Below are 25,095 nucleotides of genomic sequence, written 5' to 3'. Positions count from 1 at the left end.
GATTCTTCCTTTCGAAGTATGTATATATACATGGTGACAGCCCATCACCCAAACCGCAACCCTTGATTTGCGTCCCACTGTCCACCTTTCGCTCTAGTATTCGGATACGCAGGATTATGCACAGTACCGTTCGCCGGTGGCTGTTGCGGTGTAGTAACACCCCCAAACTTGATTCCCATTTCCGGATTCCACATTCCTGGTGCAGGAGCAGTCGGAGGCTGCACGGCAGCTCTGGTGGGTGTAGGAGCTGTCAATGGCTCTGACGAAAGCCCTTTGGCGCTATAATGTGACCGCAGCGATTCACGTTGCTTCTGTTCTTGAAGAGAAGTCGCTTGGGAAAGGTTGAGGGCGGACATTGCATTGGACAGCTCTGATTCGAGCTGTCCTGCTTCGATTCGTCTCTGGTATGCGAAGTTCTTGCACTCGTCTCGAAATCTGTTTACGATCTTTGCGAGATCGTTGTAGAATTTCCGACCAGTGTTTAAGTTGGAAATGATCTCCTTGTACTTGACGTACGCATTCTCGAGTCTCTGTAACGCTTGCTCCCGCTCCCTGGTCGAAGTGTCGCCTTTTCTCGCGTTCGCAAATGCTGTATTGCTCTGCCTGAGCTGGGATAAAATCTGATCTTGCTCTTCTTTCTCTTTAGCAATCGACTTTTGATCTCCCTCATACCTCTCTAGACGCTCCTCGAACAAATTTTCGAATTGAGCAGGCTCAATCTTTTGCATCGGAAACTCCCGCTCAAGACGAGCTGTCTCTGCTAGAATCACTTGGTCTGCATTCGTTAGCCAATATGCCATGCTTACTTCTGGTGAATGCTTACTTATATCGTCCTGCTTGGCTTTGTCGCGCATTTTCTCGATTTGTCTTTTTCGCCTACTCTCAAGCCGGCTGACCTCGTTCAACATGTTCCTCAAGTCTCCGGCGGCGTGTTGAACGTTGGGCGGCATCACTGCCCGCCTACTACTGGGCACATACTCCTCGATATCCCGATCGCTGCCGGAAAGCACATTCAGGACCTTTTCGCACTCTTTAAGCTTAGTTGTGACGAGCTCGTCGCTGCTCGCAGCAGACTTAAGATATCCATCGATCTCAGAAACCTGTGCATACAACTTGTCGGCAGCTTGTTGTGAAGGTTGACGGCTCCACCGGTCTGTTCCGTGCTTGAGCTTCGCACGGTCATCCTCAACTGCCTCAGATCGCAGAAGATCAACACCTTCTTGATAGATGGTTGTATCATTTGCTTTGAGCTTGCTGGTCTCGTGCATCGATCGCCGAAGACGGTGAAGGCCATCCTGCTGACGGATCTCTTCTGCATGTGTAGTCAGTGATGGTGGTAGTCCCAAGGGCTTTTCGAGTGCTTGAAGTGATCCTGGAAGGTTCAGAGATTGCAATAGGTCTTTAAGCTGGTTGGTCAAGCCTTCCAACTCATCAATGATTGAGACATTGACAAGTCGGTTCTTGCGCTCCTCATAAATACTTGCGGCAATGTGGACGGCGTATGGTACTAATTTGGCAAACAATGGTTGACCGTATATACCGCCTTCGCCGAGAGTCGACGACGGGTCAGAGACTTCTTGTGGCACCCTTGCAGTGGCCATGCCTGCGCGATCAAGTGTCTTCAGTTCTGATTTCGGAGGTACAGGCATCAAGTAGATTACATCGTTGTCCTTCTCCGCTCTCTTTAGGTCTTCCGATACTCGAGACTTCAGGCCATTGAGATCTCCGAGTACGATTCTGTTAATCCACCTCGACTCTTTCAGTGCTTCATTGGCGCAGGTCAAACTGTCCCTGAGGCGCGCAACTTCTTCCCCATAATTCTGCTTGTCTAAGCAGTCTCGTGACGCCCTGTATTGTGCCGCAGCTGCAAAGTGATGCTGCTTCGCCGTCATGTGATGTATCCATTCGGTGCTGATGATGTCTGACTTCGTCCCGTACTCCGCGGCTTGGTCGTAGAAGTCGGACACTTTTGCTGCCAGTTTCGCAATTAGACCGTCCTTCAATCCGTCCTTTACGGCTTTGGACCAGAAGCATTCCTGGGCCTGGGCAAGAAGTAGCTGCTGGATACTCTCCAGTGTCATGGTATCCATGTCTTCTGGAGGCGAGGATCGCATGTCTGGTATGATGACGGTCTTTATGTGGGATATCACCCCTGCGGCTTGACAAAAGTAATTGCATGCTGACTTGAGCCCGTCGCTTGTACTTCGGTTTAGGGACACGGCGAGCTGGGAATAGAGAGACGCAAGGTTAAATAAGACGTTTACAAGCTCGAATCGGAGGTTATTTTGCGATACTGTAGAAAATAGTTAGCCACATGTCTTGTATCCGGGTGTGGAACGGTTAACGTACTCGGTCTTTGAGTATTGAAACCCAGGGCAGGATACCATGAAAAGTCGGCGCCAATCTAAGCAGCCTCGTATTAGAGATTCAATTCTTCGCCTAATGTCCTTCAATTTCTGCATAGGCTCTTATCTTTTGGAGCCTACTCACATCAATAGGAAACTTTCCCCCCATCCAGACCAGTTGCGCCGCATAAGCTGTCAGCTTTCTGATGCCGCTGGTATGTGCCTCGAGTGAGTTGACGGCGTCCACTCGCAGTTTGTCTATAGCATCCATATCTCGTACGAACATATCCGGGTGCTGATCATACTTGGTCGAGATATACTGCCGTATTGAGGCAGACAGCGAGACTGGGTGTGTTCTTCGAAACGGGAGGAAGACAATATTACTGTGCGCATCTATTAGCAGGAGCTCAAGTTTGGCGAAGCAACTACCTACGAAGCCATTTTGAAGCTTGCAGAGAGACGAGGTTGAGGGTAATCTGTGCAGGAAGTTGAAGAAAGTGGGTTGGCAGCTGGTGGGGTGGCTCGGGCTCGGGTTTGTCGCCGCGGCTCCGCCGCGTGGAAGAAAGCATTGAACGCTCTCCTGGAAAAGACGGGTGTTGCAATGGATGCAGTCGCAACACAAATCTCGAAATATGGACTCTACAGCCGTGTTTAGCTAGAGTGAAGGGTAGGACCTCTACGAGTGCGTACATGAATGGGAAGAGTACATGGTATAATTGTGATGAAGAGGGCAATTCTCTGGTAAAAGGTGGTCCCTTTATTACCATTGTGTCCTGCTCGATCACATCAGAAATTCCCTGATTCAGAGCCTGTTGTCGTACTTGCTCGTCAAACCCGACAGTACCAGCCCCGTGATTCGATCTCTCATTGGCATCATGCCTTCAGCATTGCTCGATAACTTGTTGCTACATGGTAAACAAGTAGTCCCCGCTTTTCTCTATGGCACTGCGTGGAAGAAGGAAAAGACAGCGGACCTAGTCTATCTGGCATTATGCTCTGGTTTTAGAGGCATTGACACCGCAGCCCAACCGAAGCATTACAGAGAGGATCTTGTCGGCCAAGGCATACGTCGAGCATTGAGCGAAGACAGGATCTCACGAGATGATCTCTTCATTCAGACCAAATTCACCTCGGTCAATGGGCAGGATCCCAATAGAATGCCATACGATCCCACTGCAAGCATATCAGAACAAGTCCACGCTTCTATTAGGTCATCACTTAGGAATATGCGCCCCTTAGCGGAAGAGTCGAGTTCAGAGTCTACATATCTCGACTGTTTGGTGCTGCACAGTCCGTTGCCCACAATGGCGCAAACCCTCGAAGCCTGGCGGGCAGCCGAAACTTACGTTCCCCACAAAATCCGCTACCTGGGAATATCCAATGTCTCGCAGGGTATACTCGAGCAGCTCTACGATGCAGCCGAGTTCAAACCGGCCATAGTTCAAAATCGTTTCTACTCTAGCACACGCTTTGATGCCAGTGTCCGTGCTTTCTGTGCCGAACAGTCCGTTGTCTATCAATCTTTCTGGACGTTGTCAGCCAATCCAAAGATTGTTCATGGCCCAGAAGTTGGGCTTGTGGCCGATAAAGTAGGACTGACTCCCTATGAGGCTATGTACAGTTTGGTTCTGGCCTTAGACAATGTTATTATACTCAATGGCACGACAAATGCGAAACACATGGTCGGCGATCTTTCATGTGCTCCAAAAACACGGGAATGGGCCTCAGCAAATCCGAAAGATTGGGCGAAATACCTGGATAGGTTCAAGATGCTGCTTGAAGAGACCAGCAAATGGAATGGATCTTGACTTTCAAATCGTGATATGGATCATGATATCGGGCATGATCAGGTCGAAGACCAATTTGTTCAAGATACTGCTTGAAGACATCAACGTTTTGAAAAGTCTTTTGAGTTTCAAAACCCTGATCTGAATCATAATGTTAGGTACGATTCCAGGTCAAATGTATCCATGTTTGGACTTGCCCCTTCACATGCAGTCGAAAATCACTCAACCAACCGCGTCCATCACGAACGGACTACTCGATTTTAAGTTGGTTCTTGTTGGGCTTTTCTCCTTGCATATTCCAGTCCTTATACAATGCTACATCCATCCTGCTTTCATATTCTCCGGCTTGGCCTTCATCCACCCAGCAGGCATCCTGTTGAAGAATTTCAACTCCCTGGGTTTGATCCACAAAGGCTCTGTCGCTTCCACGTATGGTTTATAATACGCCTTTGTCAATTGTTCCTATTCAGCACGCAGGTCTGTTAGCAGACCGATCTCTTGGATTCTTTCTACAGCACGCACTGGGCAATCTCAGAGCAATCGAACTTTTGGCTGCGGAACTTTACCTTCCTGAACCACTCCTCATTCTTACTCCAATTTTCCACAAACCGAAAGTGCCCGGGATTGTCCGCATCATGGAAGACCTCGAAGAAGGTACATTCTGGCTCCGCAGTCACAGCATCGAAGCAGATCTTAAAGGCGGCGAGGAACTTGTCGACGTTCTCAGGAGCGACAGTGATGTTAACATGAAGGCTGATGCCATGAAATGCGTGCGAGTCTTGGATGTGGGTCGACATGATGCCCGAATGCCCGCGGAATAGTGATAAGAATGATTCAGGACCACGAGGGTTGGGTAAGAACTATTGGGGATCAAAGCAGACGAGCGCTTTATACAGGCACAAATCTATCCTTTGCCTGTGTCAGGGACTCAATGGTGTGTGTGATAACTCTTTATTGTAGTGTGAAGAGAATACTATGGGTTTCACAGCAGGGTAGAAAGGCCGAAAGGCCTTGGCACGCTAAGCCTAATTAGGCCATAACACAAGTAAGGTGGTTGAAACCGTGACAGCCTGTCGGATGACGAAGATACTCCCATTCATCCCACGGTGATTGTGTGATTGTATAAGCAGACAAGCAACATCGAAGCTAGCTTACCTAACGCTTTACCTCTGATCGTTCGCCTTGGAGCACAAATAATCAGCGGAAAAATATCCCGCACTCTCAGGCATTTGTTCTCAATCCAACCAAGCCAGCCTTCCAAACGCGCAGTCGGCCAATTTTCCACGATCGGGGAAAAGCACGTCGCTCTGTGACTGTGCCGCTTGCTGGCAGCTCCGTAGCGCGGACTGAGCAAAAGTCCGGAGCGGGGCACCTCCGATGCCTCCATTTCATTTCATTTCCCCGACTCCGCTACGCTTCACCCAAAACAGCCCGTGTTTGAACCGAAGTATTTAACCAGGCCGCCGCTCGCAATGACATAAAGTACGGTATCACCCTCTTCGCCTGGCCACCAAAAAGAATTCCAATCCCTCGAAATCACAAATACAAGATCCTACTACTGCCTTCAACCCCCCTCCCGGATCCCACCTACTCGTAACCAAACCCAGCAAAAATGTCGCAATTCTGGCCCCACACCCCCTACGCCGACGACCAACCCCACTCCACCGCCATCCTGACCACGCACGTCCTCTACCGCGGTTTCCAAACCGGCGCCATCGTCGGCCCCGTCGTGGCAGCGGCGCGCTCTCACGCCCTCCCCTTCATCTTCCCAAAGACATCCCTCGCGGCGCCGACGCCCCTCCTGCCCACGTTGCTCCGCGCGGCCGGCACCGGCGGCGCCTGGGGAGTGGGGGCGCTGGCCGTGACGTTGCCGGTCCGGATGTGGGGGCGGGAGGACATCGAGTGGAGGGATCGGGCGTGGAGGTTGTTGGAGAATAGGGGGCAGGTGGAGGTCGACGATTGGGGGCTGGTGGGCACGGCGCTGGGCGGGTTGGGGCTGCTGGCGGGGAGGGCGGGGGCGAGGGGTCTGTCGTGGAGGATGGCGGTGGGGGGGTTGGGGATGGGAAGTTCGGCCGGGGTGGTGGGGTATATGGTCTGGAGACATGGCATCAATGGGGGGAAATGGGAAGAGGCCGTGCCGGACATCGAAGGGGTCACGACGTGAGCGGATGAAGCTTCGGGGGTACTGTGCTGAGCCGAACCGAACCGAACGTCTGTGGGGTATCTATAATCTATCTGGATGCCAAGCGCTGTATTTCCGTGAGTTTCCCCAACTGCTCCACCCACTTCGCCGCAAACACCTCCTCTGTGAAGCGCTTGCTCGAGGCTCGAGCCCGCTTTCGCATGGCCGACGTCGCTTCTTCCGACATCGAAAGCGCTTCCGCGAAGCAATGTGCGTACTCGGACTCTGTACTTGCGTGGTAGCCTGCCGCAAAGGTTAGCAAAGACGGGCTCATCCAGATGATAGACGACTTGATTTACCGGTAGCTCCCCCGTCAAAGTCAACGACGATGTCGGCCTTAGGCCCTCCACTGTCATTGACCACGCAGATCAGTCCCGCTGCTTGATACTCCACGACACCGATACCGAAATGTTCGTTCCACATTCCGTTGACTCCCACCCAGCTTTTCCGTAGCCAGTCGAGGACTTCGGGCCATGATGCGTCACAGACGAACTGGGTGTCGTCCTCAATCTTCAGCTCGTGTGCGAGCAAGCGAAGCTGGTAGACCCTCTTGGCATCGTCACTGTCTCGCACGGAACCAATGAGGACCAGCTTTGCGCCGTTCATCCCTGGCTTTGTGGGTGAATGGAGCATCTTTGAGAACGAACGGAGGATGAGGTCGTGATTCTTTTCGGGTCGGAACTGGGCGACATAAAGCAGTGATTTCTGCCTCGAAACGGCTTTGGGCCCTTCAAGTTCAATGGCTTCTTCTAGCTCTTCTACGGCGACAGGGGGGAAGAGAACTTCGACTGCATGGACCTTTCGGCGCTTTGTACGATATGGTCCCCATAACGATTTAATGTGGGCTTGCGTCCATGAAGAATTAGTCATAACAATGTCCACGTCACTGCCGGATCTGCTGTAGAGATGGGCGTAAGCCTGCCAATACTTGCGCTTGCCAAAGCCTCTGATGCCCTTCCCTGTGCCCGCGTTGACTCCTTTTCCTATCTCGGCGTTGAGAGAGCTGAGCATGTCTGTAGAAATCGTTGGATAGTGTACGTAGGCTCCTGTTGGTATGTTTGGGAAGAAAAACTTGCTCAATGCGAGTGTGAAGGAGTAGCCCATTGTGTCAATGAAGATGTCAGGAACGACGAGAGAGAACGCATCATAGCCCATAATGAGAGAGCCGAGGCTTTGACCGAGGAGGGTGAAATGAGGCCAGGTGCTGCTGAGAACCCATGAGCGAGTCTGCAGGTAGAGAAAGACGACCGTAGGAGGATGAAGGCGAATGTTGAAGCGGTTCTCTACTCTGTTAAGGATGGTAGATTTCGTTGCGTCATGATCCCCAGTATAGACGACGCAGACGGCGTTCGGCCAGCGTTTCTGCGTAGCTTTAATGGCTGCCCAGAGGACCCGTTCACCTCCGCCTCCAGCATTGCAGAATGGGTGGAGGAAGCCGACAATTCCATCCCAGTCTTCTGGTGCCTGTCCACCATTTGTGGCTGATCCACCAGGCTGACTCTCGACTTCCACCCAGTCTGGGTCTTCCGATTTTACCGAGACGCGCTCTTTCTCATGGTGGTCCTCCTCTTCACTCTTGGCCTTGGCTAGGGTGGTTCTCCTGCGTGCCTTCGTTCTTCGTATCAGATACCACCCAGCTGCTCTTCCAGCAAGACGGAAGAGCCACGTGCTGAAGTACAAAGCGACAATGAGTAGAGGCACGACTCCTGCAGAGTTCAGCAGGCCCATGGTGAAGCGAATATCCTTTGTCAGACTGTAGCTTTTGCAGTCATCGATGCGGAATGTATCACATATTGCTCAGGCAAAGGGACCATATGATCTAAACGCGTCAGTTCTGTTTCGAAAAGGGGAAACGTCATGGAAGATGATGTTGGCCTTTAAATCTTCTTCTGTTATTGGACTGGTCAGCATGTCATCTCGCTGCGGGAGCGGCCCCGGCCCGTTTTTCCGTCAACTCTAAGGTACCTTAGTGGTGCCCCCAAGGTACCTTAGTTCCTCCCAAAGACAGAACATCAGCCAGTATCCTCTGAATTACATCGGAGTTTCCTCTTAGATGACTATGTTTGTAGAGAGGTCACTAACTGTTACTGTCCCCTATAGAAGATGTCTCCGCTATCTACGCAACCCTGAAAGACTCGCACTCTCATCCCCATACCACTTCCTCACAGCCTCCCTCACCACAACCCTCAGCGCATCTCTCCCCTCACTTCCCGCAAAACTCCCCACAAGCACCTCCTCCATCGCCCCCGCATCAACAAGCCTCACACCTCTCTCGCGTACCAGCTCAAGCTTCTCCTCCGTTGGAAAGGTGTAGTATCGACTCTTGGCTTCATCTTGCTCGATGGCAGGCATATTCTTGCCCCTTGCGAGATTACCAACAGCATCCAACACCATCTCCACCCCAATCGGGTACACATCGTTCATGTAATGCAACATGGATTTCGCGTAGTCGATTGGAGCGGTGCGTATGTCGAGGACCGGGCCTGAGTTGTATGAAGAGCTTACATGGTGAAGGCTGTAGCCGAAGCTGGGTTCCTTGTTGGTCATCGCGCGGATAGCGGTCATTACACCTCGATACGTGCCTGGATGGAGATTCAGCAGCGCGCGAGGAGCGGCAAAGTGATTGATGATATCCTTGCCGAAGCGTTGGTGGCAGCACAGGGAGAAACCTGCGTCGATGTGGTGTTTCCTGAGAACGTCTAGAAAGAGTGGACCGTTTACGCTCTTCACTCGTTGTACCAATATTCCGTATTGCGCTCTGATCTGATCCACAGTTAGGCATGCAGCTCCGTCCGAGGGTGCGGATCCGAGAAATGGAATGATCTGGTCTTGCAGGAGCTGCCTTTCAAAGAATCCGAGTTCGCGTAAGTCGGGAGACGCCGCTTTGTTGTTCACTTTATCCGCAGAGAGAAAGATAAAAGGGGTGTGGCCTCGGGCGATAAGGCGCGGGACGAGCTTGCTGAGCATGAGGTGCGGAAAGAGGTCGCTGCCTACGAAGAAAGCGAGGTGGAGGGGACGACGAGGGGGTGAGGTGGTGCTAGAGTCGGCGATGCGAGATGCGTGGGTGGCGATGCGGTCGATCGAGTTGGTGTAGAAGTGCGTGCCGCGTGTCATGGAGCCGATTACATGGATACTCTTGCTGGCTAAGAGGGTTGCGAAATTGACTGAGATACCGCCGGCGGGGTGGGGGGTGAGGATGCGTTTGATTAGGAGACGCTTCATTAGGGGTGACTCGATCGAAGATGGATTGTATTCTTGGCCGGCTGCCTCGATGAAGTACTTTGACTGAAGATTTTCGAACTTGGCATGAGGACCAAACACTTAGCCTGTGCTTCTGGCGAGCCCTCCTCTTCACTTGCACGATACACCACACTGATAGACGTTGTCACACAGCGCCTCAATCTGTCTGGATTCGCAAAAGCTACACACGAGGGTCAAAATTGTCTTGAGCCGAGCTCGATTAGTGCTGTTTCCCCGGGCAGTTCATGACACTGATGACTTCTTCCAGGAGCTTCGTGGATTTGATCTGCGTAGTAATTTGATTCATTCGGAGGAGGGTATGAATTGGGAGGATTTTCCATGTCGGGAAACTGGGATAGTGGCACACCAGAACTCATACCGCGTGAAGAAGATTGTCTTTGCTTGACCGACTTTAGGCCGATCCATATTCCTGCGATGAGAACCAAAGGGATACCGATTCCCACTCCCACGCCGAGGCCAACTTTGACGGTCTCTGTGCTAGAGCTGGCATTGGAAGGAGACGCAAAGGCAGTATCTGAGCTCCTTTGGGGAGGCGTACTCGAAGATGAACTTGCGATCATGCTGGTTGTCAAGGAAGTCGATGATGTAAAGGCGGTCGACGAACTTGAGCTTGACGAGCTTTGAGCCTGGTTGGTGATGTTGAAATAGTGAGAGCTGAACCCTTGTGGACCCGGGTTGAGCCATAGGAAGTAGACAGGCGAGAGGCTTAGGTTCGAATTGTAAATCTGGACCTGCCAGTCGAAAGATTGCTGCCCAGTCCCACCGCTTTCGACGCCTGGACGCAACATTAGCAAACGCGAGCGTTGGGATGTTCTCCAACTCACGTACTGTAAATCGTCTGAAGCGGTAGCCCAGAAGCCGGGTGAAAGCCTTGCTGGAACAAGGCAATATAATATGAGTTGACGGTTGTGGACCATTGGATCTTCTGAGTAGATCCAAGTGTCCAGGATAAGTCTGCAACATAATTGTTGCTTGGCCCGGGTGCAGTGGGGAGAATGAACAGATTGTAGGAGTTGTTGTAGGAGTTGTCCCCGACATTGACGCGTGCAAAGCTGAGGACAATGGCACACAGAGATGCCAACCACATGGCGGTCATCTAGGTATAAAGAGCGATCCGCAAATGCTAGCGAGACAGCGCTGCGATTTGCACAAGGTAGGGACGAATACAACCTGAGTGTCCAAGAAGTTAGTGAGCACGAGGAAGCGGGGTACGGTATATGCAAAATGGCTGAGCGCCGTTCGAATGCCATGGCAGTGTTGCGTTCATCGTTGGCGCCCCGTCGCATTCAGGGTGCGCAGCCGGTCAGGTAACAGTGCAAACACGGCAACCGCAGCGGAGGGAGAGGCACTATCAATATGCACACTGGTTTCAGCAACAGTTTCTGGTTTCTGCCAGAGAGGAAGCAAGGAGGCCTATCAGACTATGAGGGATCGCTGCCGCCGCCATTCAGGTTCATTAGTCGTACGCCGCGCCTGTGCCCGAGCCTCCTTGAACTTTGCCATTTGTCAAATTGATGTAGTCTGACCCGCAACTACCAAAGCGGAGACAGGATACTGCCATGGGTGTTGTATTTCATTGTTGCATTAAAGTGGCCGATGAAGAGAATACCTATTGCGTGACGACAAATACCTCACACCCTTTCAACCCTGCACCGCACTGAAGGATTCTTAGATAGGAGCAGCTCTGCATTGCATGAGCTGAGCCGCCTACTCAGAACAGGCTGTTGAACGATGATCGTGGACCCACTTTTGCGGAGCAAGTAATACTCGAGGTGCGCTAGAGACGGCCTATGGAATTGGGACTGCATATGTGTTATTCCTGGAGTTCCTCCAGCTTTGCTTTCTGGTGTACCTCTGTACGCCCCCTTATCTAAAAGATATATTTTTGGGATTGACGTACAAAATGGTCAATAATCGCACGAATGAAAAGCGACCTAGAGTATACAGCGCTAGTAGCAGCCCTAAACCTCGTGAAGGACAGTAGAAGTGTTTTCTGAGAGCGCGCGGATTAATCTTTGGAGACTTTCCTTGCCCCGCAATTAATGAGGCCATAGCTTGAACAATTTTTCTCTCTTACTGTACCTCGCCGCGTCCGTCAAAAGGTGGACTGTGATTTCCAGCATTCACATTGTCAATTATACCGCAAATGTCTGTACACTACCTTAACATACGGCTCTTCCTGACTATCTCTGTCGCTTTGCTTGGGGCCATCCTCCTCTTCTGGAGATTCAGCCCAACCTCTCCGTCGCCCTTCCACCGATCGGCAATTGGTCCTTTCTCGTCTGGTGGGGATTCACTTCAACATGTATTCAATCAGACTCTTGGGGTCAGTACGACCAATATGTATTCCGCAGTTGCTGGCTCGCGCCATCCCGTATACCTCTGACGTCTATACAGTTTCAGAAGATCTTCGTCATCAATCTTCCATCTCGAACCGACCATCGAGACTCGATGTCGCTAGCCGCTGCCCTCACAGACTTGCGAATCGACTATGTAGATGGCGTAACTGGGGTGGACAAGATATCTCTTCCGCCAGGTGGCAAAGAAGTGAAACTCGACTCAGGGGGTTTAGGAAATTGGCGAGCTCATATGAACATCGCTAGAATGTGAGTGTTCGCTCTCTGCTCCCCTTTCATTTCATCCAGACTGCAAGCGCGCCGTCTCAGGCCATGTAGTTGGCCATATTATGAGTGGCCATGCATACAGTGTGTCTTCGCGCAGCCGACCCTACCGGCCCTGAACTCTCAAGTATATGCCGGTCACATCACCAACACCAAAGTCCTGATGGTGTCAGACTGGCTTCTGATACGTGAGGCTACCTGGCTGAGAGTTCGCGCCTGTGGTCTGTTACCTTAGGCCTATAGCCTCAGATAACCGACTGAACTGTCAAAATTAGTAACTGAATTGAATCAGGTTGATCGAACAAAATATCACATCTGCCCTCATTCTAGAAGACGACGCCGATTGGGACATTCGTATCAAACATCAAATGAGAGACTTTGCAAAAGCTTCGAGACTACTGGTCCAGCCATTGTCAGGCACATCAGACCGGTTTCTAGACCCGACCCACCCTCAGCCCAAGGAAGACCAAAGGCCGCAGGACTTCGACATCAGGAAAGATGTCACCAGCGAACCTTCCACATCTCCATACGGAGACATTGACCGCTGGGATCTTTTCTGGTTAGGCCACTGCGGCACCCGGTTTCCTCGCGCAAGTGACCGAAATGTGCCGCTGGGGCGAGCTGTCATCTATGACGACGAAACGGTTCCAGAATCGCAGCATGTCATGATGCAGTTTGGAGACTCCGAACTTATTCAGACTTACCCTGCTCACACTCGCGTAGTCTCTAGAGCATGGATGAACACGTGCACTATGGGTTACGGGATTTCTCTGCCAGGTGCTCGGCGCTTACTGTATGAGCTCAGCGTGAACAAAATGACGGGACCGACTGACATGATGTTTCGATCTGTGTGCCATGGATCGGAGGGAAGGCCAGTCCAAACATGCTTGACCGTTCAACCGCAACTATTCCAACATCATCGACCTGTCGGTTACAAGTCGAGCTTCAGCGACATCTCCGATCACGGAGCCGATTATAACGAATCAGCCTTCACAAGAAATGTGAGGTGGAGTACACGATTGAATTTTCGGAAGCTCGTAGATGGCTTAACGGATTACATCGACCTGTTCAAGGATGGGGAGGGGGCAGACCCGAACCTTGGCTTCAAATGAGCAGATCCCGTCCACAGAGATGCCGAGCTCCACTCTAAATCGGACGACTTTACCCAGTGCAATGCGGCGGACCGCTTTCGCAAATAGGAGAATGGACTATTCTGCCACGTGCTGAACGATTTCAGCGAGCCACATATATATACGCAGCTGCTACGCGTACAGCCCCTGATCAATAAGCATATATACCCTTCACGCCTAAATTATATCTTCGGGATTTAGCAGTTAGCCCCCAGTAGGGCTAGTCTATTTAAATTTCAGCGCATCGTAAAAGCGAAGAAGTAAGTGTATATAGAAGGGGTTCCCCGAAAAGAGGGAGGATTTTATTTACTCATAATCGTTCTATAGATAGTAAGATTATTAGCTTTAAAGCTCTTAAGACTACGTGTGTCTAATATAAAGGGAGGGCTGTACGCCTAGTAGATAGGGGCTATACGCGTAGCAGCTGCCTATATATATACCCCAAACTTAGGATCATCGGGAAAGGGAGCAGTCGGGCTCAGCAAGGGAGCGCCGAGGGAACACGGGGGAGCGTTTAGGAGAGAGTCTATCCGAAAAACGCCGAGGCTATTAGCGTATATAGAAAATGTTAAAAATACTTAATTAGTTGTCGCAACCGGAGAAACTATAGTCTTATAGAGTAAAACAACGACTTTCAGTTTAGGCCTCTTTCGGTCTTTTGATGTGGGACTTTCAGAATCCACTTGGCAAGCCTACACCATGGATTGTTCGACCCTTGGTCCTTTCATTCACCCACTTGGCTTCTACATAAATATCGTTACCTTTTTCTTCCCCGCTCGACGTAAGATATTCGCATTGTTTTTCCCGAGGAGCGGCTGGAAAACTTGGGAATTCTGTGCGGTAATTGAATGAAAAAAAGAACCGTGTCTTACTTTTTCAATTGAGCGTCCGTCGTCTTATTTACTGATTAGAAGCATACACTAAAGCCTTAGCGGCGTCCGAGGGGTTGGTGACAAAAGTCGTTGCACACTTTGGTAGGGCTTAGCGGGGATCGGTGTGCAACGACTTTTGTCACCAACCCTCCGTCGAAGGATTTAAAGAATCTCTGTAGCTTGAGCTGTCCTGCGACTTCTAACCACCGCTTTTTCTCAAGGCATCGGTGCTCCTTTGCTACATGGACCATTCATTATTACGCGATAACGTGTTGGGGAACATACAGGACAAGACTAATCATCCCATTTCTATTCTCCATTCTACCCCACGTGCCGCGAGATGGCTGGCATGATTAGATTTCAACGTGCAGACGGCTAGTACTCTTACTAGTACGAGCACCTGCTCATGCTGCATCAGCCTTTAGCTTTCAACCTTCCTTAAGTGACTGGTATGATATCGATGGCCGTTGGATGCATAATCCGCGAGTACAATTGCTCTGCGTGCTCTAAATATCCTCTCTCATTCGCACTATCCCTGTCCAGTGTCTGCCTTACCTTGTCTTTTTTAACATCAGTCATTAAACTCTTTTGTTTTCTTTCCATCCTCCCCAGTTTAACACTCGAATTGACTCCTTTTGAGTTGTGAGAGATACTCTCCATTTCCTTCCTTCAGCATGAATCCTCTCAGGCACCCTGCCGCTCACCAGATACCCGAAAATGACCTCGAGAAACGAGGCGAATTCAAAGATTCTTCAGTCAATATCATCCTCTCCGGCAGCGACTCAGCCGATAATACCCTCGAAAACTCTCAAATCTCTTCTCATCCTGATATCGCTCCCACTCCCGTCCTCCTCAGAGGTAGGCTCGCGAGATGGAACGCCAAAGTCGAAAGCTTTGCTGGTCTAGGTACGTATCTTTGGAGTCCATCTTCACTCTTTGGGGCCAGATCTTGAGGCTTACGGAATGCTGTGGGAGCACTACTCTCTGGACATGTTGCAAAACTCAGTATGTCTCCCTAGTCAGGCAATACTGACCTCGAAACCATAATCTAGAGGCCCGCGGCATCACGAGAGTGCTTCCGGAAGAGAAGCACGATGGGGCGGCAATGGGATATCTTCAGATGTTCACTTTGTGGTTCAGCATCAACGTCGTGGTGAACAACCTCGCTGTTGGTTTTCTCGGCCCACTGGTCTTTAACCTCGGATGGGTTGATTGTGTCTGCTTGGTCCTCTTCGCCAATGCTCTCTCCGCTTGCGGAGCAGCATATACGGGTACATTCGGTCCTCAAAGCGGAAATCGAACAATGGTATGTTGCGCGTGCGTGCATACTGCCGGCTTAGACTATACCTGGCCTTGATTTATCAATTGGGCACACACTTTGCCAACTCGGTGTGATCCTTGCTGACTTGATAGATACTCGGTCGATACTTTATGGGATACTGGCCGTCCAAACTCGCCTGCATTCTCAACGTAATACTTCAAGTGGGCTGTAAGTATTTCACGGGTTTCATGTTTTGCACTAAATATTGAGTCTGGACACACGGCTGGGAATTTTCTCTCTAGACATGTTCGAAATTACCCCTCGACTTGGTAATACTGACTGCGGAATCGTGTCCAGGGGGTATCATCGCGTCCATCATTGCCGGACAAATGCTTTCAGCTGTTAACGGCGCCGGCCTGACTATTGCTGTCGGTTGTGCTATCAGCGCTCTTTGCATTGGCTTGGTTGCCGCCTTCGGCATCGCCATTCTCCACACATACGAAAGGTCCGCTCCATTAAAACCAAAAAGAAGCGCAGCGCTCAAGCTCACAGAGGAACAGATACGCCTGGATACCGCAAGTATTTGCCCTACTCGTCCTCATCGGTTCCGCCGGCCACAATTTCAACACCTCATTGCAATCTATCGGTCCGCCCGGCACAGTCACAGCCAATCGCTGCTCCTTTTTCGCACTTCAGTTCTCTGTCGCCATTAGCTTCTGCACTATCGGTGCCGACTTTTACGTCTATTATCGTACGTAATCTCGGATTGGCTCTTTCCTATGTGAGACTTCAATCTGTGTCATGCAAAATGATTTCAGAGCGGAGAAAGGGGATTTTCTCCTAGGATACTATAACGAATGTTCTTACGGCTCCATTGCGTGTCACGAGATGGGCTTCTGCCTCCTTGTCCTGCCCTAAAATATGTTTGACAATTTCCACCTGTGTCATGCAATGGGCTTTTTTCCCTCGTCGTACTCCCTAGACTTGTCTTACGACTTCAGTCTATCTCTTCAAGATGGCATGCTGACTCCGAAATCATCATCAGCCATTAACACAAGTCGACGCCTCACCTTCTTCATGACCTGGTCTGGCATGTGGACTTCTTTAATCTTTGTAAACCTTATTGGGGTTGCTATAGCGACTGGCGTCGCCACAACACCCGGTTGGGCCAACGCCTACGCCACCTCATCCGGCGCGCTCCTCCTAGCCTGCTACGACGGCCTCGGCGCCTTTGGCGGTTTCTGCACCGTGCTCCTCGCCCTTGGCGGCATCGCAAATAACGCACCGGCCACGTACGCCGCAGGCTTGAGCTGCCAGGTCTTGGGTCGTTATCCCAAAGCCATCCCGCGTTGGATCTGGTGTCTCTTCCTCATGGTCGTCGAACTCGTCTGCGCGGTGGCGGGCCGCGACCATTTGTTCAACATATTCGAAGACTTCTTGCCCCTTATGAGTTACTGGGTCTGCCCCTGGTTGACGATAGTGTTCGAAGAGCATATATTGTTTCACACACTGCGAGGGGTGCCTTTTGATTGGTCGGCTTGGGAGGATAAAAAGAGGCTTCCTGTAGGAGTTGCAGCGTTGCTTTCTTTCTTTATTGGGTGGGCCGGCGCGATTGTCGGTATGGATCAAGTGTGGTATCAAGGCCCCGTCGGGAGTAAGATTGGCGGTTATGGGGGCGACATTGGCGCGTGGCTAGCAATTGCTTTTACGTGCGTTGCATACCCCCCGTTGAGGTACTTGGAGTTGAAGAAGTTTGGCCGGTAAAGCGGAGGAGGAGGTGTAGTAGTAGCAGAGGATGGTGGACTGCTACTGCTACTCTTCTTCGAGTAGAAGATTGTCGGCGAACGTGGGTGCTCTCTCAGTGCGATATCTTGCTAAGGTATCATGTTTACTTTGATAGTACGGTTCAGACTGCCATCAGGATCCCGTTCGCCGGCAGCGTCATATATAACCTTTGGGTTCTCCACGTTCCGAGTGCGTTATTCGCGCAATTTGTTATGTGTACCCTTTTTGGCTCCTTGCATTAGGTCTTCCGGCCCGAGCGGAGCGGGCTTCGGCCCTTACATCAATCCTTTCGATCAAAAAGTGGAAAACAATCCATCTCTATATAACGCTTTCAGACCTTCATCACCACAATGAAGCCTCACAGTGTGATACGAGTAGTATCAAGACCGACAGCTCTCATGAAGCCTTGTCACCGACCCAAATATCGCCAAACAGCAGCCCTGAATTCTCGAAGATTTAGCGCCACCCCCCAGCGTCCATTCCTCGATGAATGCTTAGTGCAGACTCATACACTTCTCAACGGGATTCATGACACGACCGGACTTCCCTGGGCAGCAACAATACCACTGGTTGCCGGACTAGTCAGAATGGTCATCCTGCAACCCTTATTCACACACTCCGGCCGGATCTACGAGAAGCAGTGGACACTGTACCCTCAATTAGCAGAGGCCAAAATCGCCATGGAGAAGGCGATCAGGCAGAAGCACGGAGACAAAAGCGCGCTGGAAAGGAAACGGATCCAAGACAGAGCCATCGTTCTCGAACGGAGACAATTGCTCAAGCGGAACCGAGCACAGTCTTGGAGAATCCATCTCGCGCTCCTCAAATTCCCAATCTGGTTCACGATGATGGAGACGATCCGACGGATGACGGGGACGGAGGAGGGAATGCTGAACTTGGCCGCCAAGTCTCTGATAGCGCTCAAAGGGCAGCAGAACCCTGGCGCAGGCACAGTGGACGAATCGGTACCCATGGGACCATCCCTAGCCACCGAGGGGATGTTATGGTTCCCCGACCTCGCGATGCCCGATCCTTTGCTCATCTTGCCCCTCGCCCTATCCGCCATCATGTTCGCAACGATCTCGTCTCCCAACGACACCGTCGGTCTCCTCGCAATGCCGGGCTCGTCGCCCGAAACCGCCAGGAAGGCCCGCGCTTGGAATCTACGGAAACAGAAGACCTTGAAGATCGGAGCCCTCGCGCTCGCGCCCGCCACGCTCCTGTTCCCCAGCGCCATGCTCCTCTACTGGGTCTCCGGCGGCCTGGCCGCCATCGTCGCGGCTTCTCTCCCCCGGATCCGATCCTTCCGCGCGACACGGTCGCCCGGCAAGAAGGGCGAGCCGGGCGCGGACGACGCGCCCGCCGAGGCCAAGCCGCAGGTGCGGGGATATCGCTGTCCGACGATGAAGGAGCTGAGGAGTCCGACGACGAAGAAGAATGGAAAGTGACGCGGTAGGGCTGAGGGTTCGCGATACGCGAGTACGGAATTCTCTCGAAGCGAGCGTGCTATGACTGACGAGCCGGCCCAAGTGGGAGCAAGAGATGAGACCAGCATCATGAAAGCCATGCCGTCTTTCCAATCACCCTCGGTCTCGAACCCATTGCCAGCCGCAGAAGGAGCGTGCTCCAGCATCCAACCTCGAAATTACCCCCCCCCCCGCCCTAGGCCGGGAGGACGTTTCGAAAAAGCCCCATCCAGCACCCGTGCTTTTGGGAGACCAGCAATGGACACTCCGGGCACGGAGCCTTCGGGACGATTTTTCGCCGGGAAGCCTGGGATGATCGTCCCCGGTCGGAAAGGTTGGGGCTCACGGGGGAGGAAGCTTGGGTTTGGAAAGATCTAGCGGTGTGGCCGGGGGAGAAGGGTCGGAGAGATCAGGTCATGACTAGCTTTCGGATGTTTTCACGGTGGATTGCGGGATTCCATAAGATTGGGCTGTGGTGTAGACGTTGCGAAGGTATTTTAAACACATGAAAGCGGATGGAACGCACAAATGGATCACGTGTAGACATTCCTAATCCTAAATGGACAAAACGGCTCCAACAATGCTGCTAGCACTGGGTATCCCTAACGCTCGCAAACGAAGATCACCGCCAAACGCTTTTCTTGTAAATGCAGCTAAACGTAGCAGAGTCGTGATCATAACTTTGCCTTCGCACCTAAGCTGGGCGCGCTGGCTTCAGCGTTGAGTACCACATCTCCGCTCTTGTCTGCTTCGCCGAAGAAAATGACTTCGACTGTGAGATCGTCCCTGGAAGGCGGGTCAGTCAGACCTCACCCAACTATCTGGAAAGAAGAACGTACCTGTATCGCCTTGCATACGGACTCACAAGCGTCAACAGCCCACAAACCATATCCCTATCTCTACCACCCAACGCATTCCTAACCAAATGCGTCGCCACGTTTTTATCCTCGACCACGAACCTCTCATCAGTAGTCTTCACATCCCATTGCGTCTGCCGCAGAGGAGCCCGTTGGCCTTCACCACCCTCCGTGGGCGCTGAGACAGGCTTCTCAACTGGCAACTTTGTGCTTTGGCTGCTGAAGAATGACTTTGCCCATGACGTGGCGTTACTTCCACTGCTCGACGATTGATTTTCGAGCCACTGCCCAACCAATCCAACAACTTCCTCATTCGTGAGCATTTCCCACAACCCATCCGTAGCCAGAACAACGAAGTCTCCCTGCCCAGGATCTACCTTCGTGGTCGTGATGATAGGCTCAGCGGTAACATACGGCGGGGTTTTCAACAGCGGCGACGGAGTCTTTCCAAAGAAAAACTTCTTCATCCGGTTTTGGACTTCCCTGCTCCATTTATAGCCCGCATCGCCAAACGCCCGACTGGGTTCTAAGCCGCCTAGTATCCTTCCCCTATGTACGACATTCTCCTCGCCAGGATGCTCAGCGCGCAGTCGAGTCATCTCAGAGGGAGTGCCTCCCGTCTGGTCTTCACTGAGTGGAGTAGCAGTCCACTTTCCAGTTGCTGGGTTTTTGCGGCCTAGCACTGCACGTGAATCGCCTGTACAAGCCACTCGAAAGAGCTTTGAAGAACTATCGTAGAATGAGAGGAGAGCACAAGCGCCAGAAAGTGCTGGTGCAAGGATCTCTGCTGCTGCGGCTTTTTGCTTTGTGTTGGTGGTAATCTTACTCACGGAAGCATGGACTATTTCGTGATCTAGTGCGAGGAAGCCACGTTTGATTGCTGTGTCTATGGACTGCGGGGTGGGAACGGTCAAAGAGGGATCGGTGAAGGCGGATTTGTAAGTGTTATTGAGTTCACGCGCAACGTAGGAGATGAGGACTTGGCGAAGTTTTGCGGATGTGGTCCAACCAGCGTGACCGTCAAAGACGCCCCAGAACATCCAGTCGCTGCTGGCCGACCCGGCAGGTGGAGGAGTAACTGACTGGGGCACTTCAACAATCTTCTCGGCGTGGTCATCCTCGATAGGGTTGTTACTTGGTATCTGGACCACATCGTAGCGGACAACGCCTCTTCCCCTGCCGACCAGATATGACTCCTCGTTCTTGCGAAGCTTTTGCGTTGCCTGTTCCGGCGTTATCTTCTCCATCCGGTTGTGACCTTCGTCTTCAGCTTGCTTCGTTAAAGGAGCGTCGTGAGCTAGTTCGTCTACGTAGAATTCGTTGTCTTGAACGAGCAGTGCCCTTCTCTTAGACTCGGCTCCTGGCTCTGCAACGAGACCGTTTGATATTGACTGGGTTTGGGTAGGGAGAGAGCCTGAGGCAGAGGCTAGTGTTGAATACTGAGGTGCTGAACGGCCTGAGCCAGAAGTTATGACGCTTGTCCCATTGACCAACGCCCTAGTTTCTGGATCCCGCTGGTAGTAGTAAACGCCGGAAGCCAGCACAGATACCAGAGCAGCGACTGAGAATGTACGAAAGTACATGGATGACCTTATGATCTGGGTCGGAGCATCTCTTCTGATAAGGGTAGTGACTGGGCGTAGGCCGACGATATGGGTCACTGGAGGCCTGGGGAAAGCTCTGGTAGTGACGACTTTCCGGAGAGGAGTCCGTCGAGCAGTGCGGAACGCTTGGACTGCTGCTCGACGCATTGAGATATGCCTGAGGGCAGGGCGAGGAGAACTTGAGGATTTTCTCCTCCCAGGGATGTTAGGAAGGAAGGTACAGTGAAAGTGAGAGATGAAATGAAAGCGTTGCTGTTGGCGGATCTTGTGACAATGACAGGGGTTGGCGGCAAGCGTTGAGGCAGATCCACTTCAGCCCTATGGAAATAAAGGCTTTGCCCTCCGCGTCATGGCATTCAATGAATACTTAAGAACACTGCATAGATCTGACAACTTAGACATATTTGACACCTTGGTTGTCTCATTTTCTGGCACTGGACATATATCTTTGGTTTGGACTCGCCGACTTCTCATCTCCCAAATTCATTTACTATTAAAGCTGCACCAATACCAGTACCACTCCCGTGACATTGGACTTCGAAGGCTAGGGTATTCATTTTATTGTGCACAAAATTGAGGCTATTGGCCGCCCATAATCAACATGTCCTCCAGAGCTGTCCGAAAACTACAGAGAGAGCAGGAACAGCAAATTCAGCGGAATGCTTTGAAAGAAGACCATGCACCGGATGATGAGTCAGAAGAAGAGACGCCCGCGGGGAAGATTCTCAATGCATTTGATATGCTAAACCAATATGAAGATGGAGATGAAATGAATGACTCCGACGTCGTAGACCCTAATGATAGAGAGGACGCTGAGGTGTCGACAAAGAATCCTCAAGTCGAATCGTCCGAAAAGCCAAAAACGAAGAGCAAGTCGAAGAAGAAGAAAAACAAGAAAAAGAGCAAAGTACCCGAGCAAGCTGATCCTCCGGCCAAAACTGCTCTGGCTGGCGCTAAAGAACCGCAACTGGATGAGATTGACATTGCTCTAAAGTCTTTGTCGACAACATCCAAGGATGGAGCAGAGGTTCCACTGGCATCTAAGATCGATGAAGCTAATGTACAACTGTATCGACTACTTGCGGTTGAGTCGAAGCATTTAAACGCTCTGAACGAAATGAAGCGCCTCTTTGGGAACGTGGTGCTGGAAAACGAGGATGAAGCTGGCGCCGCGGCCGGCCCTCCCAGACGGCGAGGCAGGATTCAAAATCTAGACCTCGGTGGTGCACTGGCTGGGCGCCATAGTCCAGCTTCGCGTGGCCAAGGTTTGGCAGGTCTGGCACTTCGAAGGAATCCTTTCATCCTGGGCAAAGAGGAATGGCCCAAAGCTACGAGCGGAGGGCTCGGCATGGAGCTGGTCGAGAAATTGGAGGATGGTACTGTTGAGTTTCGCTTTGTGCACAACACGATTTACCAAGACGTGCAGAGGCAATTTCAAACATGTGTAGAATCCATGGATCCACAACGCATGATTGCATTGCTTCAATATAACCGTAAGACCATTCCCCACTCGTGCCGCTGGGGTACTTGTACTGATATCGGAAGCAGCATACCACATCTCCACGCTACTCCAGGTTTCCGAAATTGCAAAGCAACAAGGCGACCACTCCGTCTCGGGCGACCTACTCGAGCGCGCATTGTTCAGCTTTGGACGATCAGTACACTCGTCATTCACAGCAGCTCTTGGGGAAGGTAAAGCACGACTTGACTTCAGACGGCCAGAGAACCGTGAATTCTGGCTCTCGGCGTGGCGCTATGTCAACAATCTAGGCCAGAGAGGCACCTGGCGAACAGCCTACGAGTGGGCAAAGTTGGTACTTAGCCTTGATCCTGAAGGGGATCCTTATCGCATCTGTCTCTTTTTGGACCAACTAGCCCTCCGTGGAGGTCAGTCAGAGCATCTCCTGCAACTAAGCAGGAGTCCGTTCTACGCCGATGATCTCTGGCGAAGCCGCCCAAATATCGATATTTCTTCAGCTCTTGCAGAGTTCAAGCTCAAACAGGTACAGAAATGCCGGTCATCTCTCAAAACTTGCGTCGAGGATTATCCTTGGGTATTCCCCCGCCTATTCAAAGAACTCAGCATCGACCATATTCCCAAGTCAGTATGGGGAAAGACCCCATCCACGGACCGAGAAAAGTTCGAATGCGAGCTGTACGTCCACAACGCCAAAGATCTATGGAACACCCCGGAAGCGACATCCTTCCTGGTCGAAGTCGTCGAGTCAGCAGAGGTCGCTCCCACACGAGAAAAGGCTCGGAGGGAGACCATACCGCTGTCTCATGGACCCATTACTCTCGACGAAGCCCGCCATGTCCTCCTTTCGGGGGTTCCAGCCCTCATAAATCTCATTCCCCGCGGATACACCAACATGCCCACCTCGTCTTCAGATCCTCTCCCACCACCCAATAATGTCCCATCCTATGATCCCGCCCCGCCAACACACCTCCAAGGGGCGGCGAATCAATCCCCTTTTGAGGCAGCCGGTGGGTTCGACACCCCTCCAGAAGAGGGCACACCCAATCGCCAATCTTTAGAGGATAACCAACGAGGTCTAGGCGAAGCCCCAGAGTTGCAAGGATTGCAGGGATTTTTCCGCCGTTTCATCCCATGGATCCCGTCCGGCCGCATGCCCGATCAGACAGACACCGACACCGACGCCGACGCCATCAACGCTCGAGCCGCCGAGCTCGGCATCCCAGAAGGACTGATCGCTGAACGGGGCCGGCGAGTGCCGGAAATCCTCCAAGGACGAGATGCACCCGATGCAGCGCCTGCACCAGGACTGGAAAACACGAATAACACTGTAGGCCCTACCGTCGAATCCGAGCCCGAATCCGAACAATCTATCGATAGTGGCGATGACGCTATGATTACGAGCGACACAGCGCCCAACCGTGGCCCCCAAAGCGAGGAACCATACGACGACGATCGCAACCAGCGCTGGCTCGCCGGGCAGGGCATGCTCCGGCTGCGCGACTTCTGCGCCCAGCACGGCACCGACGAAACCGCCTGGGACGGTAACGTCGACAGCGGCATCGTTGGCGAATACGCCCAGCGCGTCATGCAGTTGCGGCAGCAGAGGACCCGGACGTTCATCATGGAGTACCCGCTCACGCAGGGGACGAGCCGGGAGGTGAAGGCGCTGGTCGAGAGGGAGATTCAGAGGGGCGGCCGTCTGGAGTCGTGACGGAGGAAGCGAGGAACGGATGATGGAAGGACGGGCGCTGGACTCGAAAGGAGAAGGCGGAGGGAACAAAACTCAGCTTTAGTCTTCGTCGAGTGGATGATGATGGATACGTATCTACGTATGTTCAAACAAAAATCCTACCAAGCTCCAACGCCATCATCATCTTCCATCCGTCCCAACCCTAAAGTACCTTTATCTAACCCTGCCTGACCCACTTACCGCCCATCTATCTATCTATCTATCGCCCCTCAGAGATCGATATCATGACATCCCCACTATCCACCATCCCTACCCCTTACCCCCCAAGACCCATCCATCCATCCACCATCCCTACCCCTTACCCCCCAAGACCCATCCATCCATCCATCCAGCCATCTGAATCCTCGCTCAGAACAGTAACGTAACTACGATCCCTTCCTCCCTTCCTCCCTTCCTCCCTTCCTTCCCTCCTTTCCGTAACGATAGAAACGGCGCCCCGTCATATCATATCCATCATATCCATCATATCATATCATCTCAGCCAGCCAGCCAGCCAGCCAGACAGACAGCCAGACAGACAGACAGACAGCCAGACAGACAGACAGCCAGACAGCCAGACAGCCAGACAAACAGATAAGGTGCGAGAGATCTCACAAGAGGAAAAAGTGAGCTTTATGGATCGAATGGCGATCGAGCGGGAAGATGGCTGTTGGGGAGAAGGGAGGGCAAGAGGACCTCCCGGATCGGATAAGCA

At 51.9% G+C, this 25,095-nt stretch overlaps 10 protein-coding genes across 10 annotated transcripts; 6 read left to right on the top strand and 4 right to left on the bottom strand.

The window, feature by feature from the left end:
- Window positions 1-44: 44 nt before the first annotated feature.
- On the bottom strand, window positions 45-2,786 carry HO133_010567 (uncharacterized protein; the record flags this gene model as incomplete). The annotated part of the gene is made up of 5 exons (XM_037301419.1): window positions 45-775; window positions 824-2,293; window positions 2,350-2,404; window positions 2,491-2,728; window positions 2,779-2,786. 5 exons carry the CDS (start codon window positions 2,784-2,786, stop codon window positions 45-47), a joined length of 2,502 nt encoding a protein of 833 aa, XP_037153053.1.
- Window positions 2,787-3,220: 434 nt separating this feature from the next.
- Window positions 3,221-4,153, top strand: HO133_010566 (uncharacterized protein; the record flags this gene model as incomplete). The annotated part of the gene is made up of 1 exon (XM_037301418.1): window positions 3,221-4,153. One exon carries the CDS (start codon window positions 3,221-3,223, stop codon window positions 4,151-4,153), a length of 933 nt encoding a protein of 310 aa, XP_037153052.1.
- Window positions 4,154-4,563: 410 nt separating this feature from the next.
- On the top strand, window positions 4,564-4,953 carry HO133_010565 (uncharacterized protein; the record flags this gene model as incomplete). The annotated part of the gene is made up of 1 exon (XM_037301417.1): window positions 4,564-4,953. One exon carries the CDS (start codon window positions 4,564-4,566, stop codon window positions 4,951-4,953), a length of 390 nt encoding a protein of 129 aa, XP_037153051.1.
- Window positions 4,954-6,363: 1,410 nt separating this feature from the next.
- HO133_010564 (uncharacterized protein) lies at window positions 6,364-8,042 on the bottom strand (the record flags this gene model as incomplete). The annotated part of the gene is made up of 2 exons (XM_037301416.1): window positions 6,364-6,557; window positions 6,614-8,042. 2 exons carry the CDS (start codon window positions 8,040-8,042, stop codon window positions 6,364-6,366), a joined length of 1,623 nt encoding a protein of 540 aa, XP_037153050.1.
- Window positions 8,043-8,426: 384 nt separating this feature from the next.
- Window positions 8,427-10,662, bottom strand: HO133_010563 (uncharacterized protein; the record flags this gene model as incomplete). The annotated part of the gene is made up of 3 exons (XM_037301415.1): window positions 8,427-9,634; window positions 9,934-10,350; window positions 10,404-10,662. The coding sequence occupies 3 exons, from the start codon at window positions 10,660-10,662 to the stop codon at window positions 8,427-8,429; spliced, it is 1,884 nt and encodes a 627-aa protein (XP_037153049.1).
- A 1,059-nt stretch (window positions 10,663-11,721) lies between these two features.
- HO133_010562 (uncharacterized protein) lies at window positions 11,722-13,308 on the top strand (the record flags this gene model as incomplete). Its single annotated transcript, XM_037301414.1, has 3 exons — window positions 11,722-11,901; window positions 11,973-12,181; window positions 12,489-13,308. 3 exons carry the CDS (start codon window positions 11,722-11,724, stop codon window positions 13,306-13,308), a joined length of 1,209 nt encoding a protein of 402 aa, XP_037153048.1.
- Window positions 13,309-14,872: 1,564 nt separating this feature from the next.
- Window positions 14,873-17,223, top strand: HO133_010561 (uncharacterized protein; the record flags this gene model as incomplete). Its single annotated transcript, XM_037301413.1, has 6 exons — window positions 14,873-15,104; window positions 15,251-15,504; window positions 15,612-15,687; window positions 15,817-15,964; window positions 16,020-16,210; window positions 16,505-17,223. The coding sequence occupies 6 exons, from the start codon at window positions 14,873-14,875 to the stop codon at window positions 17,221-17,223; spliced, it is 1,620 nt and encodes a 539-aa protein (XP_037153047.1).
- Window positions 17,224-17,831: 608 nt separating this feature from the next.
- HO133_010560 (uncharacterized protein) lies at window positions 17,832-18,692 on the top strand (the record flags this gene model as incomplete). Its single annotated transcript, XM_037301412.1, has 1 exon — window positions 17,832-18,692. One exon carries the CDS (start codon window positions 17,832-17,834, stop codon window positions 18,690-18,692), a length of 861 nt encoding a protein of 286 aa, XP_037153046.1.
- A 692-nt stretch (window positions 18,693-19,384) lies between these two features.
- On the bottom strand, window positions 19,385-21,318 carry HO133_010559 (uncharacterized protein; the record flags this gene model as incomplete). The annotated part of the gene is made up of 2 exons (XM_037301411.1): window positions 19,385-19,496; window positions 19,550-21,318. 2 exons carry the CDS (start codon window positions 21,316-21,318, stop codon window positions 19,385-19,387), a joined length of 1,881 nt encoding a protein of 626 aa, XP_037153045.1.
- A 454-nt stretch (window positions 21,319-21,772) lies between these two features.
- On the top strand, window positions 21,773-24,362 carry HO133_010558 (uncharacterized protein; the record flags this gene model as incomplete). The annotated part of the gene is made up of 2 exons (XM_037301410.1): window positions 21,773-22,664; window positions 22,720-24,362. The coding sequence occupies 2 exons, from the start codon at window positions 21,773-21,775 to the stop codon at window positions 24,360-24,362; spliced, it is 2,535 nt and encodes an 844-aa protein (XP_037153044.1).
- Window positions 24,363-25,095: the final 733 nt, after the last annotated feature.

The sequence above is a fragment of the Letharia lupina genome (assembly GCF_014066315.1).
Source record: "Letharia lupina isolate WasteWater1 chromosome Unknown contig_9, whole genome shotgun sequence".
NCBI classification, from domain to species: domain Eukaryota; kingdom Fungi; phylum Ascomycota; class Lecanoromycetes; order Lecanorales; family Parmeliaceae; genus Letharia; species Letharia lupina.
Note: the sequence above shows the minus strand (reverse complement) of the source record. Positions and strands in the feature narration are given on the sequence as shown.